Here is a 16,539-nt window from a genome sequence, read left to right as displayed (position 1 = left end):
CTGAAGATGTGGACTTTTATTAGAGATGCACCTGTTGGCAGACAAGGACTATCAGTAAAAGGGGATTTGAACGATTTACATAAAACTGATTTCGTTCTTTGGGTGATACACTAGTGACAAATCATTGAGGATCTCCAACACATTGGTTCTGCCACACATGACTGAAAAGAGAGGTGGAGGGGGAGGAATTGGTGTTTTACACCAAGCCAGCAGCTAAGAGTACATCACAGCAAAGCAGCCAGCCCTGTAAACAGATATTGTATACAGTGAAAGAACAGAAGAGAGGAGATTTCAACCCAGCACAGTCAATCTTCAATGTATTGGAGATAGGCATTGATCATTGTACTACCAGACTGCTGAGAGAGCATCAAGTTACTGAATGGACATCAAGATCATATATCTGAAATGCAGATATGTTGAACAAGCAGTTATATTTTATATGTGCAACACATCTTGGGACAAGTGTTTCACTGTGTTGCATTTCAGTTACTGAAGTAAATAATCTTGTCACCAGTGAAGCGGTAGGTTTAAAGGGGGCTGTAAAATCATGGATGGAAGAAATGTGGGAAAAATCAATAGAGGCATTACTGGGTACCCCTGCTATAGACATTATCTTTGTTATATGTATGCTGTGCTTTAGTCTTAGACCAAGATTTTTCATACTTTATGCACTGAGGCATTCATATAATCAGGATTATTAAAACAAATATTTTTCATGAGAATATCAACTTTTTTTCAGTTTAAGGAAAGCTCACAAGAACTTTTTCAAGGCACCTTCCTTTGCACTGGAGTGTGCACTTCATGACATCTCCCCATCAGATGAAGTAAGGGATTTGCATTGCATGTAATTTCATACATGTATTATTTTGTTTCAGTTCTGTTCAGTCTGACATCTGTCATGATAAAATGGCAAATAAACTGTCCATGTCTTAGTCAGCATGACCTATCTTGAGCTGCATGCACACACATTTTGAAAAAGTGAACCTTTTTAATATTTGATGTTCCCAGCAGGAGGGGTGGTCACGGGAATCTGTGGAGATGATGCTTCAAATGACGGTCTCAGGGCCTATGATAATGACGGTAAGTTGCCATCATTATAAGACTCACAGAAGAATGTAGCTGGCTCATGTACTGGGTGGCTAAAAAAAAATCAAGTGTACACTGTGCTTTAAAATACAAAGCCATGATACATGTAACCTCTGTTAATTGTGGTCTGCAGTGCATGTACATTGTAAGCTTGGTAATCTACAGAACTCCGAGAATATTTGAATAATTTGTACTATGTAAAGTGGCAGAGAGGTAACAACAAAACAAAGAGTTTGTACTACAGCCCTTCGCATATCAAGAGTCCAGCAAAAAGCCTCAAGCATTGTTGCCGTACAAATTAAGAATGTTATAATCATTATTGTAATTTAAGAAATACTACATTTACACCTGTAAATATGTCATCCAGCAGGAAATGAGAAGACATGGGTAGTTTGATATTCTTTTATGGTAGAATTGTTGTTTGTCATAGCAGTGCAAAGGTAAAGTCAGTGTAAGTGGATAACTGTCTTTTCCAAATTTGTATGGTAAACTCTCTTGGCATTGAGCTAACTTGGAAAAATGCAGAAATTTTTAAACAGAAAGAAGAATAGCTTCTTGAAGTATTTTCATTAGCAGTTGATTTGTAAGATGGTAGGTTTGGTGTTCAAAAAAATATATATGCATATACATACCCACATATAACAAATATATTCAAAGCATTTAGTACTGTGGACTTTGGTTTGGTATCTTTGAGGTAACAACTCAGTTGTTGGCAGGTATTCAGCCAGGCAGGAAATGTGTTAGAAGTAGATTTGAGCTGCCCAGAGATTGATAAAAACTTCTCAGATGATCGTCCTGTATCAGTGCGGGACAGCCTTGTTTTCTTGGAAGCAGCAATCTTTAAATCAGGATCATCTGCTGCAGCTAATCCAGGTAGGAAATTAACCACCCATATTTATATGTATGTGCTCATCCACCCCCAGAGGGTCCGCTTTCACGTGCTGTTAAAACTGCAGTTTTGAAAAAAGGTGTTTTGTCGTTTAGTAAAGCTGTTTTGATGGAGCATGCATTGAGTGAAATATGTGCGAGATCAAATTATTATAGGAAGTAGATGTGCTGGCCAAAGTAGCTGAGTATTTAATTTCTCGAGATTCATGTTTCTCCTTGCAATTTGATGTTCGAGGCGTTAATAAGTAATACGAAAGGAGTCTTTTGAGTGTGATATGTGTCACCAATCTGATAGGTCTTTAAGAGTTATGTCTTTTCTCTTTGAAATTTTTCCTGGTTTTTTTTTTCTGTTTTGTTTTTTTTGTGCATGTATACATTTTATTTCAGGTCGAATAAAGCGTGACTTTTTAACCTTGCCACGGTTCTTGGATGGAAAGCTACTTGACATAATTGTTACTTGTGCAAACACCCCTCAGTCCATTTATGCACAGGTTTGAAAACACAAATATTCACTATTTTTAATCTTAAAAGTGAGAACGTGATAGATTAATTTAGTAATTAATTTGTTTTTATGGACATTTAGAGAAAATGTTCCTATTAAAGCTGTAAAGGTGTGAAAAAATTTTGTAAATTTAAATGATGCTGTACATAGATCTTGTGTAGTAAACTGGTTTGAAATGATTTACTGTAAAAATGCATTTTTCTAATTAAAAAATGTGTAAACAGCACACAACGAGCACAGAATCCTACCTGCATCACTTAGAACAGAGAATGCTGGAGCTTTACAGCCAAGAGTCTGAAGGACTGTACACTGTCTTCTGTCCAAGAAAAGGTGCTTAGTAAAACTGTTTTACTGTTTTGGTAGCTTATATTTCTTTTATGACAGTGCTTTCTGCTGCAGCTGATTATTTCATGTTACCTGTGTTATTTATGTTACATTATACTTCTGTTATTTCTTAATTATGCACCCTCTACTCATTGTTTTGGATGATGCTAAGTGACATTATTTTGAATATTTTCATTTTTTAAATTTAAATTTTCTGTTTTAGATTCTTAGAAGTACATATTTTTTAATCTAGAAAGTATAGAAAGAACATCTTTTCCAAACAAAAAAGAAAAAGAATTTTTATACTTTTTGGTCTCCATATTTTGTGGTGTGTAGGTATGATATGTGCAGCCCAATACAGTCAAGATAAAATGTGGTATCGTGCTCGTATTCTGGACATTCTTGGTGGCAGAAGGTTACTTGTTCAGTATGTTGACTACGGTAATACTGAGATTATCCACCACACTAAGATTCGCAAGATTCTTGATGATGACATTAAGTTTCCAGAACAGGTAAAGTCCGATGTGATCTTTGTTTTACTGTGTTCATTTGTAAATTTTGCTGTTTTCTGTCTTAATCGCCATCTCTCCCTGCCCTGTCCATCCCTTATTCCCTTACCAAAATGCTATTTTAAAAGACACAGACTGCATTTTTTTTAAGAGCTATTAGCTACAAGTGCAGATGGAAATAGCAGGTCAGGTGTGTTGTAACTTAAGCACTGATTTTCTATTTGTTATGATAAATGGTCTTTTTGATATGTGTGTGAAATCTTAGTACAGGTAGTCCTCGACTTACGATGGTGATCCGTTCTTACGCGGCATCGTAAACTGAATTTCGACGTAAGTCGGATCATACGTTCATACACTACTTTACCAAAACAACAGTACAGTACTGCAAACACTTAGCCTATCCAATCACCTATACTAGCACAGTACCCTACATAATTATCAATAAACATAAGTACAGTAAAATATTGTGCAGTACAGTATGTTTAATAATGAAATACTGTACTCTAAGTGCTAAACCTCGTAAGTCGGAATGAGCGTCGTATAAAGCGTCGTAATCACGAAACGACGTAACTTGAGACCGTCTTACCCGAGGACTACCTGTATAAACTAGTAAAATAACTAGTATAGTTATATTAATTAGTATAATATAAAATAGTATAATTATAGCAGCAAATCTTTCTCCCTTCCTCCACCCCACCCAAGAACAGAAAGAAGGTTCAGCAGGAATGTAAATTAAAACCTGAATATCCTTAAAGCTAAAAATAAATTATTATTATTAAAGCTGCCACTGACAGGAAATGCTTTTTGACATTTGGCAAAGGGAGATCAGTATGAAGGCCTCCTAAACAATAATGAATTATAAGTAAACTTTTTGTGAAATGATTGTTGCTTCTTAGCATTGTTGCATTTGTTTTTCTGTTACAGTCAAATCTCTCTACTATGCCACCCCGCTACTATGCCACTCTCGGTATTATGCCACTTTTGCTCGGTCTCGACTATAAATTCAATGTAAAACAAAATTTACTATGCCACCCCCTACTCTCGCTACTATGCCACTTTTTTGTGATTGTTAAAAGACACAAGCTGTGAAATTCCGCAGTGCTCGACTATTATACTCTATGGTAGTGTGGGACATGGCAGTTAGGTGGATGGAACCTAGCACGCACTCAGGGAGGGTGGAGGCTGGCGATGGGGGGTGGTCGCTGGCCGGGTGACAGTCACGTGACAGAGGGAGAGTGTGAGGGGGTCGACTAGCGACAGGATGCAGGTGCGCTGATGTGGTTGGGAGGGGTGTAGGATGAAGAGGTGAGGGGGAGAATGAGAGGAGACAACTAGCGCCAGCCGACGATTCTTGTGAGCTTTGGACTGATGGGTAACTTGAGCAAATAAAGCCGTTTTTACAAACCCTCGGTATTATGCCACTCTCGCTACTATGCCACTTTTGCTCGGTCCCGGTAGGTGGCATAGTAGGGAGATTTGACTGTATTAAATATATTTCTTTAAATGCAGGAAAAACATAGCCTTTATGTTTAGTAGCTTTGTGAGGGTATATAAGTAGCTTTGATAATATATTTTTCAAAAGTAGGACTGATAATAATTAGGCATTAGCCTGCATGTGTGTGAATATTTTATAATGAAATTTCCTTTCTTAGGCCATTGAATGCTGTCTGTCTGATGTAGAGCCAGCTGATGGTAATAATGAATGGTCAGAGGAGGTAATTGTTAAAATCTTTCCTTTTGTAATCCATGTGATTGTGAACATTTACTTATAAAAGTTGTTTCATTTTTTCCACACAAATGATTGGGATATGTTTGTATTGGGAAATGTAAATATTTACACATATTCCTTCCATACCCTAGCAATTTTAGGTAATATATCTCCAAGTGAGGAAATATTAAAGCAGGGGTCACCGAGTACACTTTTTAAAAATTTTTATTTCAATGTAAGACTAGACCTTGAACAGTAAACAGTTCCATAGTCTTGTGGCCGTGAACGTGAGGCTCAATGTGGGAAAGGCGGAGCCTTCCATCATGAATCAAGTACCTTCTTTCTAAAGCTGCTTGGCAGGCAGAGTGAGTTTTCCATCTCCAAACCCGAGTTAGCTTTAAATTAGGGAGCTGCTCAGTCAAGTGCACCAACCGTGAGGCTATGATCTTTAACATGAGTTGATTGAGTTTTTTTCACATGGAGTGCGCTGTGCTGAGGGAGAGAGTGAAACCCTTTGCAAGCCTTCGTTGCGAAATTCCATCATTCTGTATGCAAACTTGCACCTTACAGAATGTTAGCTGATCATTGCAGCGTTATCTCTAGATATGGATTATAGGCCCTTTTCATGTTGCCACTCATTTCTCTTGCTAAGCATTTGTTTTTTTGTTTTGTTTTTGTTTTATGGAAAGCTAGAACTGTGTTATAGTATCTCTTGAGAAAATGGCTTTAGATGCCCATAATGTTATGTTACTGTTCTTATCTGACAAGGCCACTGAAAATGACCATGTTTAAAAAAATCAACATCTGTTAATTTGTGAATCAAGTGTGATGGCCATAGTACTGACACCAAACTTTTTTCACAGGCCAGGGCTTGGATTTCAAGACAAGTACTCCTAAAGGTGTGCCAGTTCCGAGTTACCACAGACAGTAAGTGTACAAATATCAAGCAGGAAGGTGGGAGAAAACAGCAGGGAGAGGAATTGGCAGTGGATGAATGGGTTGGGGTTGGTCATGGTGGTGGTGGTGTGGTGGTGTGGATGTGGTTGAATGAGTTGGTGGGGGTGTGGATGTGGTTGAATGGGTTGGTGGGGGTGTGGATGTTTGAAACAGATGTAAATACACAAGTATGTTACTTTTTTGAAGATTGAGTTGAAGATGTGTAAAAGAATTGTAGTGAGATGGGAAAACAATTTATCCTCAGTCCCACACCACACCAGCGTTTTGTTGACACTAATTGCAGAATGGCAATACTTTACAAATATCCTGCTGTCCCTGATGTCAGTCCTGTGATTTACAGTTTGTACATTTTCATCGATGGTGAACTATATATATATGTGCCTTCATGTTGAACTTAAAGCAGTTATGATGCCTTAATTTTATGGGTCAATTTCAGCATCCTCAGTCTTCCTTTTAGCAGTGGCACAGATATGCTTATATGTCCCACAGATGATCGAAAAATTCAGTTTGCTTTTTTTTGCGCAGGCACCAAGTCTAACTCAGTAAGTGGTGTACTGTATGCAATTGACGTTAACAGTGGTCGACTGGTGTGTATAAACTCAGAACTTGTCAAACATGGATTTGCATCGAGCACTGGGAAATGGTAGGTAGAAGTTTAAGTTTTATTCAATAAATGTGTAATACCAGAGTGTAATATATGATGTAAGTTTCGATTTATATTTCAAATTATGACATCATAGGCTACCTGATGGTGTACCTGATTCTTTGTAAAATGTCTTATCAGTCCGAGTGTACAATAGAGTACTTCTCTTAACCACAATTCAGAATTTTTACCCACCCACCCCCACCTCCAAGAAACAAAAGCAATTAGTCCGTTGCTTAACATTTGTAAATTATGTAACTTTATTTGACCTATATTCCATTGTACCTGTTTTCTACAGGTCCCAGCCACCGAAACCTGAAACATTTGAAGGTGTGACTCTTACTCCACAAGAGCAAAGAAATCTTTTGCAGGTGTTTATGCAAACTATGAATACATTGCATGTTAAAATCTTACAGTTTTTCAGTTGTTAGTAAGTGAGTGTTGTAGCAAAAGTAATTTGTTTTATAAAAACAACGTAGCTTTTGATGTTGATTAATGTTTGGCTAAACATACCTATCTCCCCTAGAAATTGTCACTTTAGAATCTGTGCATTGGGGTGAAGGGTTAGCATCCTTGGAAAATGTGTGTGATGCCTACAAAGTCTACCACATAGTGAGGATACATGCTGGGCAAATCTGTTGTGTATTTGAGTTGCTACAAATCTTCTTAATATATTCTGTGCCATAACTGGTCTTTATTAATAGCTTACTGTTGGGAAATTGCCAAATGCCACCGTCATGATGCAGGTTCCAGAAAAGGACAAGACAGTTTCTAAGACACAGAAATCACCTGTCCATCTCAGCCCAGGCCCGCGCTCATCTCCATCCCCCAATGTTTACACCCAAGTTGTCTCCTCCTGCTCCACTCATGCCAGCAAAAAGGGGAGGGGTGTTTCTTCTGATCAGAGGGCCAGTAAAAAGGTAGAAACATACAGATCTAATGGAGTTCTGCTGCAGCAGAGCGGGACATCACCTGGTCAGCAGAGTCTGCCAACTTCCTTGACAGACGAGAAACCCAGCATCCATTCAGTGGCAGTGAGAATCGCTGAGTACCAGTCACCAGGTCACTTTTATATTCAGCTGCAGGACAAAAGCAGGCAACTAGACAGGTATGATTATAGCTGCAGTCTAAGAGTGGGTGGAGCTAGACAGGTAAATTACAGCTGCAGTAAGCACATCAGAAAGGGTGTTGGATATTTACGAAAACGGGGTGGGAATGGGAATGGTTATAAGTTCTAAAAATAAGATACACGAGGTAGAAATAATGAATTACCAGGAAAATGAAAGTTGTATATTGTTGATATTTCCTAAAGAAAGTCTACTCACAGTTTCCTGTGACTCAGTTGTTAGGGTCTCTGGTTGAATGTTGGCAGCTTGATGACAGAGATGTCAGAATATAATTCAGCTGATCAGATGGACAGAGAATGGAAAGTTGGTGACTACTGTGCTGCTAGATACTCAAAAGATCAAAGCTGGTACCGTGGACGTGTCAGAAGAAACTTGGAAGATGGCAGTTTTGAGGTGACATTATCCTTGTCATATGTTGTGTGTCTTGCTTCTTGCTAGAAATGCCTGGGAGTTTTGGCATATAGTAAATTAGAGTTTGTTCAGCTTCATATCCAAAACGGTTTTAAGGACAGGCAAAACTTTGTGGTACTATTGTAGAAGTTCTGCGGTTGCAGCAAAATGAAAGGAGCCGCCTCTGTGCGCATTAGTCTCATTTTAGTAATATCTTTATGTACACGCTATAGGGGTAATTCTAGGCTGCGGTCTTACGGGATTCCTGCAAAATTTTGCTGAGGGGCGCATAGTTTGAAAGTCTGTATGACCAAGCGCTTGCAAAAATACCGTGGCTGGCATTTGAACATGTGATGTGGCACTTCACAAATAATTGGTGTCATTCTTCTCGGTTTGAAACCAACCATCTAGAATCATCTATGAATGGACAGTTTTCCAACTGACCAACTGTTATTCATCTAACCTGCCGCAAATTTTGCGCCAGGTAGTAAACAAGTGATGCCGCACAGCGAAAAAATTTGGAACAGGATTGTTCGAAGACTATTGGAAGCTGGGATTTGAAAGTGAAGCGAAAGCGACCGAGAGAGAGTAAAACAAACCACTCATCCACAGAACCTTTCAGTGTGAATAGCTGAAGAAAAGGCCTTGGCTAATGAACAAGGCCGACAGCATGAGATGTAAAGTGTGCCTAAAAGAAAAGAATAACGCGTTTACAAGCCTTGGTGTGTTAATTACCGAATGAGTGCGCTGCAGAGACATGTTCATATTTTCTACCACAGGCTTTTCTTTGGAAGCAGAAATTCTTCAGAAAGTTTTCAGCCAGGTAAACTATTTTTCAGTTCAAATTTTTTTCTTTCCTCATAGCCTTTTCAAAACTTAACCTGTGGTATTTTATAACTCTTACAAATAAGTCACACAGTTGTGCATAGCAAACTGTATTATTTCAACGCTTTGTGGATGATTCCTTCTAGTTTTTATAATGCATAATCCTTGTTGAGTAAAGGCTTTTGATAAAAGTAATTTCTTCTCCAAAATGATCGGCCATAATTTATTTGCCATGAAAGTAATCTGACTACGTATACATGTATTGCAGTTATTAGAGAACCATTATTAATACAATTCTTTTTTCATTGCCTTTTTGCTAGCTTATATGGCAGTTTCATGTGATTAAGATATACAGTAAAACTGTCAGCAAGATCATGTGTGCCACTGGCGATCATTTTCCGATGCAAATCAGTTTTGAAGTAACCACATGTGTTAAAAGTGATTATACTTTACCTTGCTTGCTTAAAGTTTTCCACACAAGCACATAAATTGTGAAACACTTTATAGGGAAAATTTTAATTTTATAAAGTTAAGAGAAATATCTTTGCACAAATAATTTGTGTATGTTCATTATGTAGAATTGTGAACCTTCATCTTTTTTTGATTTCATTTTTTTGTTTATCTAATTATTCCAGACTGCATCAACTGCTGCAAACATGGATCTGACAAACAGAGGCCAGTATTCTTGCTGCTATGCATACTGTCTTTTGGATTGCAGAAGAAGACTGCCAATCTCAAAATATTCAAGAACAGTAGGGATGTGAAAACATTTCATCAGCTTGAACTGAAGGAGAAACTGTTTTTAAAAGAAAAAATGGTGATGGGGACACAGTGGAGATCAGATTTATTGATATCAAAAAGGAATATGCCCCTGATTTAAGTGCAGCATCACAGGGCATAGAAGTTGTCAAGGCAGCTTTTTGTTGCAATCTGTGCAAGCACATTAAAGACAGGTTCCCTAAAGATGCATTTGATTTGGCCTCAGCATATTTAATACTTTCCATGCTCCCCATCTCTTTCCTATCAAGACGGAGCAACCTATGGAGACAAGGAATTAAATTAAATGATTAATTTCTTTGGAAAGCCGGCACAAGTGGGCAGCTAATTCAGTAAACCCTTGCTTGACAAAGCAGCATGTTTAGTGGAATGGATTTTGGCTAAAGAAACTGTAATGCAGAATGTATATCTAAGAGATTACACAAATAGTCAGTTTAAACTGTTATTTAATTTTTTCAGGGATTCATTTCCCAATATTCTGGTTCTTGGAAAGCTGTGCCTCATTATGCCATACCACTTCAGATTGTGAGAGGGGCTTCAGCCATCAAAACATGATAAAGTCTTCTCATAGGTCACCTTGAGGGGGAAAATGTTCTTATGAAAATAAAATGTGAAAATTAATCACTTGCTGACCATAACTTCAGTGATGCTGTGATGTTGTGGAGAAAGAAAAAAAAAGCAGAAGACAGTGTAACCACAAATAGGTTAGTGAAGAACATTTCAAGTCACAAAACACAGCCACTGCATTGATAAGACATGTGAAAAGTGTCTAAACATTTGCTCATAGCCCAATGAGGCAGACACAAAGACTATATGGTTTGCAAATTTAGGATGCTTTGATTACACTAATGATAATGAAAAATGATTTATTGATATAAAGGAAACAGATATCTTTGCGATTGATCTTCATTTTCTTGTGATAAATAAAGTATTTTGTTGCATTCTTTTGTTTACCAAATATTTATCAGAAAAAAGCAGTGAAAATGTGTTTGTTTTGAGGGGCCCATTGTTTCATTTGAAGGGTCCCTTTTTTGAAAAATCCTAGAATTACCTCTGCACTCTACAAAACTAATGCACCAAGTAATTTGAGAGTGTTTCATGTTATGAGTATTTATATTTGTAATATTGCTCATCAAAACCTTAAACTTTCCTCAGCCTGTCCACAATTTAGATATGTTTACTTTTCTGAAGAATTTTGCAGCATAAATGAGAACCCTTCTGTATTATCTGATTTTTAATCATTTTTTTCTGTATGGCATTACTTTCTTGATGGCTTTAAGAGTAAACAGTGCTGTGATAAATCATTTTTCTTGTAATTTATTTTGAATATTTCTGTTATGTGCTTTAGGTATTCCTGGTAGATTATGGCTTCACAGACATAATTTCACGAAGCCAACTTCGCCTTTTATTGAAGAAGCACGGGGAGAATGAGTGCTTTGCAGAGAGATGCCATTTAGCTGGGATCCAGTCTGCTGGGTCATCAGATCCCTCTAAATGGACGAGCACAGCTAGAGAATTCATGATGAAGCAGATTACCCAGGGCAAGCAGTTGTTTGTCAAACTTGAGGTGTGTATTTCAGAGAGAGATGTGTGACCCTGTGTGTAAAACTTCTATTTTGTTTTTAGTCTTGTTTACAGATTTCTTCTGAATGTTTGCAATATTACTTTCATTTGGTCTGCTAGTTGATTTATTCACTCTCTTGCACCACATGTGAACATACATACAGAAAATTCACAGTAAAGAACCGTACATTATAAACTTACAGCTTAACAATGAACTTGATTTGTTATTAGAGTTTGATTAGCTTCATACATTTATTCTTATTACAAACATGAAGTAGCTCCAGTCAGATTAGTGTGAAATGTAGTCATACACATTTCTGTTGTATACAGTAAGAAAGTTTGTGAACCAGATTATTGGATACCGGGTGAAGCATTAGACAGAGCACATGTTAGTGTAACATCTCAGTGTAACACCTTATTATAATTTACCAGTGTTAATTTGCTATTTTTATATATTCATAGGTTTAAATGGGAAAAAGTATTTTAACTAGTTTCACACAGCAATGATGTGGTTGCAGAGCCTTACAAGTTAAAAAGCGGGTGGCAAGGAGAGGGTAGTGATGGGATCTGGGTGCAGGGCTAGGAAATGAGTTATTTTGTAGGCTATTGCCCTGCAGTGCACACATTTTGAAAGCAGTAAAAAAAAACGTGCTTCCTTTGTTGCTAATATTTTCCACTTATGAAATCATGGCTCTTAATCCTAGCATTCCTCATTTAAGAAATTCAAAACGGCTGTGGGAATTAGCACTAGGAAACATCCTTTGTTGCCTTCACTCAGTTCAGCTGATGGGCAAGGAAGTGTGTAACAATAGGATGTACCCTACTCAAGAAACTCTCTTTGGTTGTTTTCTTATGTGTGACTAGCCACCCCTGTGTAGCCATAAAAGGACTTTACTATATCATATTGGTTGCTTTAGAATGTGCTATGTCAGATGCCTATCAGAGATCCTTTATGCTATCACCATCCTAAATAAAAGTACAAGGACTTGTAGGCCTATCGTGTATTAACTGTATCTTTTTCAGGAGGTTCATGTATATAAGAAAGAGGGTGTAGGTGGGTGTATGTGTGTGTTGAATGTCATGTATGGGTATGTGCGTTTGCTTGTTATGTTTTTGTGAGTGTGTGTGTATATATATGATGTTTGTATGTGTGCTGTGATTTGTGAGCCGAAGAAAAATTTCTGTCTTGGACAACACCTTGTACAGACAATAAAGATTGATTTGATGTTTCTAGCAGATGTTTTAATTGTTTCTGTACAGGGTGAAGCAGTTCCTGAGCTTGGTTTGCCAGTGGATATTGTGGTAGAAGAGATTGTCCCAGAGACAGCATTTGACCCAGCCTTCAAGAAATACGTGTCCTTAATTGACCTTCTGCTTGGTCAGGGTTTGGCTCTGCCAATAAAGGGGTCAGTTGGAGTCCCCCCCACCCCTAAGTTGACAGTTTTCTCTGTTCTATGTTCTGATTGTAGATTTTGTTCCTCTTTATACTTTTATGTTATTAGAAGAGTATTACATTTTAAAAGCTAAATACACACACACTAATGCAGGTTTATATATACCACCTAGGTATAAAGTGCACTAAGTGTAATGATTATGGGAGGTTTAGAAAATGGAATGTCAAAAAGTTGGGGGATCATCCATATTTTACGTGTTCAAATATGTCCTTGGTTTATAAGGTAAAGGTTATTCCCTATCTTGCTTGCCTTACTTTCCCCAACACTTTGTGGAGTCAGGTACCCATTCCTGACAGCATGTGTTAAGTAAGGGAGGTTTGCTGTGCCACATTGGTATTAAACCAGCCTGCCTTTCATTTAAAACACCGGAGCTCTAACCACTTGGCTATCTGCTCCGCTCTTTCCCCCCTCTTACACTCCCCAGTCCCAGTTTGTAGACAATTGCCAAACAGTGTGGGTAGGTGGGTTTGAGCAGTACAAGCACTTTATGTATTTAACTGTCTAGCTACATACCCATGTATATTTGTATATTTAACCCAAGGACATGCTTCTGACAAGGTGATTCTTACTCGATGTCCATCCTTTGTTTTTTAACAGGAAGAAACGATCAAGCGCAGCTGCTGATACAGGATCTGGTAACCCAGAGCAATGTTTTCAAGCAAAAGTGACTGTCTCTGCTTCTAGTCCTGTTATGACTGTGCACGAGAGCAACAGCCACGACTCTCTTGAGCCTGAGACAGTGGTTTTAATACAGCCTGACTTTGATGTTGCACCCCATCCTCCTCCCTCTGCCTCTGCAATGGTTGTGGTTCCTGTCTACGTTGATCACTGTGGAGTCATCTTCGCTCATGATGTTACTGAGGGTAGGTTGTAGAGAAACTGTTAAGTATAGACATATGGAAATGTGCAAGAAATGCAAGTAAAGCAGTAAGATTATTTTCATATTCAAAATTAGAATGACTGGCTGATAAATAATTTTAAAAATGAAATGTAAACATATAAAACTGTATGCTCACAAATGGGTATAACCCATTCATTTTACCCCACTATAATGTATCTATTCTATTGCAAATGTTGGTGTCAAATACATGTCTACAGAGGAAATGCTGACCAAGCTAATACAAAACATGGATCAGTATGCACAGCAGGAGGCTCCAAAGGGATGCCTGGAAGTAAAGCCAGGTCAATTTGTCTAGCCCACTTTTCTGCAGATAATGTTTGGTACCGAGCTCGGGTATTAGAGGTGGACATGGATAATGTAAAGGTGATGTATGCGTTCTTTTATCTGTACTGTTTGGATGATTGCAGGTGGTTTTTTTTTTTTTTTTTTTTTTGTCTAAGTATAAGGTGATTGTTTCTTAGTTTTGTTTAATCTTTTATTTTATAAATACTTTAAAAAAAATCAAGCATATCAGTTTACTTCATTGTCTGGCAGATATTTATATTTCATTTATATTTGTGTACATAGCAATATATTTATATGTATTGTCCCAGCTCACCTAACATTTGTTTTTTACCTGTGGACTGGTGACTTGTTAATATGTGAATCTCACAAATCACAAACTTATTTCCATGCACATAAATCTTGCAGGTGAAGTATATAGACTTTGGGAACATAGCCAATGTGTCACGAGAGAAGCTGAAGCTTGCCACAGCAGACATCTGCAAGATTCCTCAGTTGGCATTACAGCTAGTCCTCCATAATATCAGACCTGTGAGTAGCCTTATATTGGAAGTTACATTTGGTTAAAAAAAAAATTATCAAAGAAATCAACTTTTTGGAGGCTGAACTTTAATTAATTTGTATGTAGAAGATAGCAGGTAAAATGATTCATTAATTAGTTGATCATGTAATCAAAATTTAAGGTAAACCTCAAGATACTCTTCTCAAAGTCTATAATGATAAGCAAAACAGATGCTTTGTTTGACCGATTCAGTAAAACACCTTTAAAATTAAAAATGACATAGCTTGACACCCATTTTGCTTACAGAATACATCTGATTGGTCATGGCCAACACCTGTCCTGGAGTACATGCATGCTGAGATTGTAAATTACAAGTGTACAGCAGAGGTTAAAGTAAGTTAAGTTTTTAATGAATGACTTGTCTTTTTCTCATTCTGTGCTTGCTGCTGTGCTATTCACATACTAGGTGTGATAATGATGCAATCATTACAGTTATTTTTGTACATCAAGTTACTCGCATTATTTGTCATTAAGCAATACTTTACATATGACGAAAGCCTGGGTTTTTGAGGCCTAGGTGCTAACTAAAATTTGAAGCAAAATCAAAGGTAGCTATGGACTTTAAGCTAAATTAAATTAAACTTGAAGCATAGCAAACTCTAGATCTTAGAGGCTGGTGGATAAATCACAGATAGGCAGAGTTCAGAAAAGCTAGCTAGGTTGACGTGCATTATGGATATACATGGAATGATGGGATATTTTTTGTGGCCTCAGAGTAGTTCTGCAGCACAGCAGCATAATGGTGATGATGGCAAGACGCAGATAGAGGTGAACTTGGTGCTGTCAAATGGTCGAAGCCTTAACAACATTCTGCTGGACATGGGGATGGTGGTGCCAAAAAATGACATGGAGGACTTGTACCAGCGCGCAGCTGATATCTCCCATGCTCTCAAAGTAACTGCTTGGCTTTTAGTTGAAACTTGTGTATTGCAAAACTTAAAACTCAGGATGGTGAGCCTGCAACACTCTCTCCCCCTAGATAAGTGCCTCAGAATGTCAAATTGCCATAAAGAATGAGACAGTACATATCATTCACAAAAGCTTTGGTTGCAAGAAATCAGATCTACTGAACAGTAAAGTTTGTATTTCTTTACCATCATCTTCATTGCTGCATAATCTTAGTGTCTTTTTTTTGTTGTCATAATCCAGCATTTCAATCCCTACTTGTCTGTCAATCTTGGGGAGGTGGAAGACACAGTGCAAGTTCTTGTGACACATCTGGACCTACCAGATCTGGTGAGGATGCTTTAACCTGTTCACTGTTTGGTATTTTCTTCAACTGACAATCAGTATAGGCAAAGACTACTAAAAATGTTCTAACCATTTTTCTTAAATTAAAAATTAACTTGAGATATTTTTATATAATTAATGGAATCTTTGATGTTAATGGAAAAAATGTGAAAAACTTACAAACTTACGCTGTCAACTGTATGTCCACATTTGTCAAAGGTCTACCTCCAACGGTTTTCACCTGATCTTGATGCACCATTGTCAGAAGATGCATCAAGTCATCTGACTGTTGTTCAGAAGAGTCTGAGAGACTTCATCACTTTGATGGATGATCTGAACAATTTGCCATCACAGACACCTGCATTAAATGAGCTGCCGATCCCTGGCATGATGTGCTGTGCAAAGTATTCGCTAGATGACCGGTGGTATCGTGGGCTGGTAGTGAAGTCCTACCCTGCTTCAAACACTGTGCTTATCTTCTATGTAGATTATGGAAACTCAGAGATCATCAGCTTGCAGGGGTATGTCATGAAAAGATGTTACCTTCCCATTCTTGAGATACATGTCTACAAACATTACCAGGCACAGAAAGATACTAACACCACACATCAGGATAGTAGGTATATTTATGTTGCAAAGTCCTCAGCCAATGGGGTAGCTGGAAACATCAGGCTTATAATGATTTTGATCTCTTTCTGTGCATGATGATGTCTGTAGTCATATATCTTGAGAATGAAAGAGAAGTATTCACTTACATTTGGGGGAAATAGCAATATCATAAGGAAAAAAGAAATCACACTACTGCATTATG

The 16,539-nt window shown here is 37.7% G+C and overlaps 1 protein-coding gene across 4 annotated transcripts in view; it reads left to right on the top strand.

Moving 5' to 3' along the window:
- Positions 1 to 14,468, top strand: part of LOC112566393 (tudor domain-containing protein 1-like) — a 32,918-nt gene extending 18,450 nt beyond the window's left edge. For 2 of the 4 annotated variants that reach the window (XM_025242553.1, XM_025242554.1), the window contains exons 18-34: positions 740 to 824; positions 1,009 to 1,080; positions 1,803 to 1,959; positions 2,362 to 2,465; positions 2,701 to 2,806; positions 3,137 to 3,312; positions 4,962 to 5,024; positions 5,881 to 5,944; positions 6,500 to 6,617; positions 6,916 to 6,988; positions 7,322 to 7,725; positions 7,990 to 8,137; positions 11,085 to 11,303; positions 12,560 to 12,705; positions 13,351 to 13,616; positions 13,852 to 14,017; positions 14,345 to 14,468. In XM_025242553.1, the coding sequence (XP_025098338.1) occupies positions 740 to 824; positions 1,009 to 1,080; positions 1,803 to 1,959; positions 2,362 to 2,465; positions 2,701 to 2,806; positions 3,137 to 3,312; positions 4,962 to 5,024; positions 5,881 to 5,944; positions 6,500 to 6,617; positions 6,916 to 6,988; positions 7,322 to 7,725; positions 7,990 to 8,137; positions 11,085 to 11,303; positions 12,560 to 12,705; positions 13,351 to 13,616; positions 13,852 to 13,949 (2,299 nt within the window). In that variant the 3' untranslated portion in view covers positions 13,950 to 14,017; positions 14,345 to 14,468. The remainder of the gene's footprint in view (positions 1 to 739; positions 825 to 1,008; positions 1,081 to 1,802; positions 1,960 to 2,361; positions 2,466 to 2,700; positions 2,807 to 3,136; positions 3,313 to 4,961; positions 5,025 to 5,880; positions 5,945 to 6,499; positions 6,618 to 6,915; positions 6,989 to 7,321; positions 7,726 to 7,989; positions 8,138 to 11,084; positions 11,304 to 12,559; positions 12,706 to 13,350; positions 13,617 to 13,851; positions 14,018 to 14,344) is intronic. The other 2 variants (XM_025242555.1, XM_025242556.1) reach the window with 2 other exon arrangements.
- The last annotated feature ends 2,071 nt before the right edge of the window (positions 14,469 to 16,539 follow it).

The sequence above is a fragment of the Pomacea canaliculata genome, linkage group LG6, assembly GCF_003073045.1.
Source record: "Pomacea canaliculata isolate SZHN2017 linkage group LG6, ASM307304v1, whole genome shotgun sequence".
NCBI classification, from domain to species: domain Eukaryota; kingdom Metazoa; phylum Mollusca; class Gastropoda; order Architaenioglossa; family Ampullariidae; genus Pomacea; species Pomacea canaliculata.
This window is presented reverse-complemented; position numbering and strand designations above follow the sequence as displayed.